The sequence below is a fragment of the Notothenia coriiceps genome, unplaced genomic scaffold (genome assembly GCF_000735185.1).
Source record: "Notothenia coriiceps isolate Sejong01 unplaced genomic scaffold, NC01 NC01_scaffold00035329, whole genome shotgun sequence".
In the NCBI taxonomy this organism is placed as follows: Eukaryota; Metazoa; Chordata; class Actinopteri; order Perciformes; family Nototheniidae; genus Notothenia; species Notothenia coriiceps.
The window spans coordinates 448-7,711 of record NW_011368030.1 but is presented as its reverse complement, the minus strand read 5'-3'; the positions used below and the strand labels follow the sequence as shown (position 1 = coordinate 7,711).

Sequence of the window (7,264 nt, the reverse complement as noted above, 5' to 3'; positions counted from 1 at the left end):
CAACCACTATGGTATAGTGTATGGTACTATGGTATGGTATCCTAGCTTAATCTGTTATCTGTAAACGTTCCCTAAATCTACTAATTTAGGGATAATCCACTGACATCCTTTAATACACATGTTAATTTGAATCAGATGTACTGATAATATCCGCAATATAAATCTTTAAACTTCTTCTTACCTTTAAAAGTCCGTCACGAACGGTCTATTATGCTGCAACTCTACAGCTCTGCTAGCCTTGGCGCTAACTTCCGGGGAACGATTGAGAGGCTCCACGATCCGCCATTGCTGTAAAAAAGTGGTCCATTGGAGTGAACGGAGATGACGTAACTCTCAGTCTATATGGCACTGACTACAGTCAGTAGTGGGAACCGCAGTAGACAAAAGGCGTTGCTATAGCAACACGTCATGTTTATGTGAAAAGGGGTGGGGTCAATATGACCCGCTGGCGGAAATAGGTAACAACAACAGAGGGTGCTACATAACACAATTTCAGGTGTGTGTGTGTGTGTGTGTTTGTGTGTGTGTGTGTGTGTGTGTGTGTGTGTGTGTGTGTGTGTGTGTGTGTGTGTGAGAGAGAAAGAGAGAGAGAGACTTGGCTTAATGAAGCGTGCAATGCTGTGTGTGTGAGAGACAAGAGACTTTACAGCATGTGTGTGCCCCCCTCCGTGGTAAATGATTGCCCCCCCCATTCGATTTGTTCATGAGCCGACCCTGATTTCATCCAACTTTGCATTAACGAAACAATTTCACAACAGACCCTGACAAACTCACAAAAACACAAAACAAATGATTAAAATTAGTGACTTACTTTTCCGCCGTCAAAACACTGCTTCTTGAAAGACTCTTCTTTGCAGATGAAAAAATCCTTCGATTTGTCCCGATGCAGAGGATATTTTGTTTGGAGATGCCAATTTATTCATTTTCAAGCTTTCGTTACTGAGCACCTCTCCACATAAAACACACTGAGGCCGCTCCTCTCCATTTCTAAAACAGCCATACGAATCATTCACAATGACAAATACCTTGATCACACTAACACATTATTCCTGCAGTCAAAATTGTTAAAATTCACAGACCTGGTAGAATTCCAAACGGCACAAATCATGTTTAAGGCAAATCATAACGTTTTGAAACATCCAAAAAGTATTCACTCAACGAAATATAGTTCAAGGAGACAATTTCAATTTGAAATTCATAGGGTCCGTACAACCAGCAAAACTTTTTGTATCTCAGCCTGTGGAGTGAGACTATGGAACAGTGTGAATGTGGAGCAAAAGCAATGTCCAAATTATTTTCTCGAGGTACATGGATGGGGAAGGTGACTATGAAGACTGTATGATTTCCTCCTGCATTAAAGCTAATCTCTCCAAACCGTCTTAATTCAATGGAATTGACATTATCTTGTATCTTCTAAACACAAACTAGTTGTAGCCTACTTATATTGTTTTAGTTTTTTATGCTAAACATAGCTTATATTTTCTCTACCAATATGATTTGTTCAGATTATTACATCTCGTCATTTCACTTCACCTGACTGTACTGCAAACCATGTATGTGTGTATGCTAACCTGGGCCTTCTTGTACGTGTGTGTGTGTCCACAGGAGAATGTGTCTCTAGCGGACATCCTGTCTCTGCAGGACAGCTGTCTGTGTGAGGATGAGGTGTGGGGAGTGTGTGCGGAGTGTGTCCTGGCGCTGCAGAGCATCCGACCCTCCCACCTCTTCCACACACTGTGCATCACCCCGGACACTCTGGCCTTCAACGCTCATGGGAATGTTTGCTTCATGGAGCAGCTGAGCGGTGAGTCCACAGCTCTGACACCCTGCCATTCATCTGCAGGAACGAAACCCCTTTCAGGACTTTGTAAACCCCTTAGTTTGCACTTTCTGCCTGATACTTTTATCTCTTAACAGCTTTATTTTTATCTTCGCCAAGGACATTACTTTTTCATTGCAGTTTGTTTGTGCACATTTTTGTCAGCAGGACCACAGAAAAAACAACACTGGCCCTGTTTTTTTTGTGCAAGCATGAAGCATGTGCCAATGAATCTCATTTTGGAATGGATCAGAATCCCAGGACGGATACATAAGGATTTGTAACTTTTTTGATATTTTCCAGACAGAGAATTTGGCTTTAGCGAAGGTCCATGATCTCAAAGTCCTAAAGTTATTCATATGTTTTGTCACAGATCAAGATTAAATGTTTGGTTTTCTGTAACTGCAGTTTTGGCTGGAAGACAAAGGCATTGTTATATTTCTTGCTCTGAACTGTATCAGTTTCAATGTGCAAGTCCTTGCTCGAAAACACATCAGTGTCTCATTGGATCAATCAGGCTTTCCACAGGTCGGTTCTGATTTGCACGGACGACATCTTCCTTGAGGCTTTTCCAAACTAATGAAAAGCATCCAACCTAGCAATTATCCGTCACCTCTTCTGTTTTCCGAATTGTTTCATTCCTTTTGCCATTTATTTCCTTTTCTCATACCCTCTCTATCATTATAAGCATTGATTGTCAGTGGCGTACGAGTTGCTAGGGGGGTCGCTGTTATGGTAACTACTTGGTAAGTCTATGATCAGTCAACCTAGACTCAAACACACATGATCAAATTACTACATCACATGACCAGAATGGCAGTGTTTTAACCGTTTTCTTATCCAGGCACAAATCTCCCACCAGAGACCCTTTAAGAGATGCTTTGATTACTCTGTTAGCTAAAGTCCTTCGTGGCTTCATCTCTTGTCACACTGCTTTATCGGATCAGGCTCAGTCCTACTGCTGTGATTCATCCTGTGGATAGAAACACAAGCCGCAGTGCCCACATTTACCCTTCTCATGTTCATGGTGAACAAACAGCGCCTAAATCATTAATCACAACACTTTGCTCTCACAGTTTTCGTTCCATTTAATTGAGCTCTTTGTGCGATTTGGATGACATTTCAGTCTCACGTACTACTCTCCCATGCTCAATACAGTGACATTGAGAGCTGTGGTGATTTATCTCAGTGAGAATAGCCTGTTGCTTCATCAATAGGGTTAATTTCAGATGATTAATTATTGCAGTAGTAGCAGAATGGTAGTTTACTGAGGAGCAGTGAACGCATCACCATCGACCAATTAGTGCAACATTATGTCCTCTGATGGTTTTCACTTAATGATGACCAAGACAATCCAAAGCTGATCAATTTCTGATAAAAACTGGACTTTTTGATCGGCATATTTGCACAGTGTGTTGAATCAGTAATATGGCTCAGCTCGTACTACCTGTTGTGCTAAATTGTGGAGGCATTCATGACTTAACACGCTCTCCCCATCACCCCGAAGGCTAGTGCGTCACTCACAACGGCTGTCTTCTTTTCCCTCTTATTCAATGTGGCGAAGGTCGTACTCGTTACATATGGTGGGAAATGTTTCAGAATCTTTGAGAGGAGATACAAAGCATAGGAGGTGTAGAGACGAGTAAAGACGAGGAGATGAAAACCCTAAAAGAAAGGAGGAAGATGTTAGGACAGAGAAGGAAAGGACAAGATAATTGGAAGAATAGATGTGAATAAAAGAAAGGGAAGTAGGAAGGTTTGAAAATAATTGAGAGGAGGTGAATTGGAAAGGAATGGGGAAAAGGAAGGAAAGGTGTGGACACTAGAATAAAGCATAAGGAAAATGGGAATTTAAGGAGACGTGGTAAAGGAAGGGAACGTAAAGGAAAAAGAGCTAAGGAGGAAAGGACGTTAGAGACTCTGGAAGAAGAATTGAAATGTTGACGAAAGATGGTAAAGGACAAGTGAAATGCAGGGAGAGGAAAAGAAAGGGAAAAAGAAGAGAGTATGATCTCTTCTACTGATGATTAATCCACTGATTTTCTCCATCAGTCAGAAAGCTGTTTAGAGTCCTTTAAATGTCTTGGTTTGTCCAAATCTCAAAAATACTCTGTTTAATGTCATCAAAGAGCTAAATAGACCTAAAATGATTTACATGTAAAGGTTCCATGTCATGCTTTTCCGGTTATTACCCGGTTATTATTGTAGGTTTTTCTGCATGTAAACGGTCTGCAGAGTCACAAACCCTCAAAGTACACCCTGTAGCGAGTAAAACTCTAACACAGAAAAGACCTGTCTGCTGCCCCAGAACGCCTCGTTAGACATTTCTCTTTTTCTTCCTGGGTACAGTGACGTGTTTGGGTATAGTGACGTAACGTAACGGCTCCGCAGATTGGACCAATCCGCGGAGCCGTTATGTCCGCGGAGCCGTTAAGTTTGGACCAATCCACGGACTTCCTCACACACACCACACACGGCGGCCGTTGCGAGGCTCGCTGCTGCGAGGAGCGGACCAGTGTGAGCTGGCTCACTAATGTGTTTGTTGTCCACAGCTTTTCATAGGACTGCATATAGTCCCTTGATCAGAACGGCCTCCTGGTCAGTGATGGTCTCCTATCCTTAGCAGTGGTCTGCCAGCGAAAAAAAGTCTCCAACTTGACCAATCAGAACAGAGCATTTCACCAAGCCTAGCAACGCCTATTGTTCAGGTGTCTTTTGATAAACAGGGGGGGGGGCAGGAGCTCCAACAAGCCGTTTAGGACAGAGAGTGAATACACATACTATACAGAGATGAGAAGCCAAAGTGATTTTGGAAAATTGAACAGTGTAAATCTATTCTAGTAGACCTCAACAATGGAATTATGATCAGTAGAAATGGCCATGACATGGGACCTTTAAGAAGCTGGAATCATAGAATTTTGACTTTTTGTTTTTTTATTTAAAAAAATTAACTAATAGCACCTATCAGAAACTACTGTTTCAATAGTTGACAAATTATCATTTTATTCTTAGAAGCTTAAGAGGAGAGCTAAATAAGAGAAGGACAGGGGAATACAATATGTGACAAAAGGACAAGAGAGCAAGAAAAATAAGGGAATGGAAGGACCAGAGGAAAAGAAGAGAAGTGAGAAGATCAGAGAAGAGGAAAGGTAAAAGGGAAGGATAGAAGAAGAAAGAAGTTGAGATAATAAGGCTAAGGAGGAGAGGAGAAACAGAGATCTGCTGGCCTCAGTACACCTGGGTGGGGAGATCATAAATCCAGAGACACCCAGATCTGTCATGACCCACTTTACCCCCCTCCTCCTATAACTCTCAGTACAACCTCTCGCTCCTTAGGGCTTCACTAGAACTGTTCCTATACCAGTATGAGAAGTGCATCTGATAAACAGAAAAGATCTGGTATCTGCGAACTGCAAGTCTATGCCCTTATCTGATATCAAGTTATCCATGATTAGCACATTAACGCTACCTATAACACGTGGTACTTGCTGGTACTTGTTAGATACATTCACCATCAGTTCAGAAAAAAAATCACTGCGTGAAGGAATCAATGATGGAAGGGTTAGGGTTAGGGATGTCCCGATCACCTTTTTTTGCTCCCGATCCGATTCCGATCATTTGATTTTGACAATTTGCCGATACCGATTTTTCCCGATCCGATCTTTATGCAATGCATTAAGAGAAAAAAAGGAAAAAAAGCATTCAAGTTGTCCCTTAAGGTTATTTTTTTATTTAAATTGGATATTCTATCCAACATGGATATAGCTTCTTTCTTTCACAGCAGCATTGGATCAGTTCAGTTGTGCAGCATTGGATCAAAACAAAATAAAGCTTTCAGTACTCGTTAGCTTACTGCTACAATTAGACACTGCACCCTGCCCACTCTGTTGCCAGATTTGAGAGAAATAAGCAACCAGGTCTATGAAAACAAGCCCCAAAGAAGCAACACATACATGATGTTCTGTAATTTGAAACCAAAGCTAAGGCCTCAGGATGACTTTAAGACTTGAAAATGGTCATTTTTGTCTTGTAACATTGAATACAAAATTTAAAAAAAAGTATTTAAATTTTTTTTTTTTTAAATCCCGATCCCCGATTTTTTTTCTCCCGATTCCAATCTTTTGAAAATCACGTGATTGGCTCCGATCCCCGATCACGTGATCGGATCGGGACATCTCTAGTTAGGGTTAGTAATATACAGCTGTTGTGGGGCTAAGTATCCTTTCAAATGAAATAACGATATGTTGAGTGCATTGGCTGGGGATTATACCTAGCAATTGGAGGAACACCATCTAACTTCTAAGCCACAGCGCCCCACAAACTCAAATCCATATGTCTCTATATATACTGTATATATATATCCGACCGGAATTCGGTATTGGCAGATACAAAAGGTCAGGTATCTGAATCGGTATCAGGAAGTAAAAAACCCGATCAGCACATTTAACGTGCCTCTCCACCTTTCTTGTTCTGAATCCAGCTAAGGGGTGCATGTTTTGGTTTTCATGTGTCTCCTGCTCGGAGCCAGTCTTAGAATTTGGCCTATTTGAGGAGGATGAGGATGCCTCACTACTCCAGTCTGTCAGGGATTATCACTGACACACGAATTATGCAAATGAAGGAAAACAGCTGCTCTTGCCCACTGGACCGTTGTTCTTTCGAATATTCCTCTGATTTGTATCTCATTACGGTATATTATTAGCAAGTGGGTTAAATCACAGAGCTGACATGGCTATACATTGTAGTGTTCACCTCAAACGGCAAACGCATTGCCTGCTTCCTTTTGATGACTTAATGATATTCTTTTCAGTGCGGTTAATTGGCCTTTTTTCAACCTTACAGATGATCCAGAAGGTTCCTTCGTGCCTCCTGAGTTTGACCACACGGGAAGCACGTTTGAGGTGAGAGATGCTAAGTCTTCCTCTAGACTTTATTCTGGTCAGTGTCACACATCCACCCCTGGGACAGTACATCACACAGTCACAGGCACCTTGGTGAAGTTTGCTAAGGTCCTTTGTCCTCTAACCTCACCTGAAATCCTCCATATAGCCAGCCATTATTCAGCTACAAACTAACCACTGTCACCTCTACCTGATAATACGAAACTGAAAGGCAGTATGGTTACATGCAAGAACTGTACTTCTAGCAACATTTTCTTTGCTCTGATACTGTAAATAATATAGTTGTAATAGTTAGCTGACTTCTAATGTTCCTTGCCCATCAGTAAAGGACAATGCATGATAATGAAAGCTTTAGCGCAAGTTCACTAAGGAAGACCTAACCATGAGTCACTTACACGTCACTCTATTGCTCTCGCCCCCCTCATTAAACATGTGGGCGTCACCCCTCAGCAGCCAATTGCTGCACACGTTAAATTCCTTAAATGCCTGCTCTTCCTTCCTGTCAGTTGTCATTTCAGGTGACCACACGCAAGCAGCAGCAGGG

The 7,264-nt window shown here is 41.7% G+C and overlaps 1 protein-coding gene across 1 annotated transcript; it reads left to right on the top strand.

The window, feature by feature from the left end:
• Window positions 1-1,605: 1,605 nt before the first annotated feature.
• Window positions 1,606-6,828, top strand: LOC104962727 (protein very KIND-like; the record flags this gene model as incomplete). Its single annotated transcript, XM_010791219.1, has 2 exons — window positions 1,606-1,804; window positions 6,662-6,828. Coding segments are annotated over 2 exons (366 nt in total), but the record flags the coding sequence as incomplete, so codon positions are not given.
• Window positions 6,829-7,264: the final 436 nt, after the last annotated feature.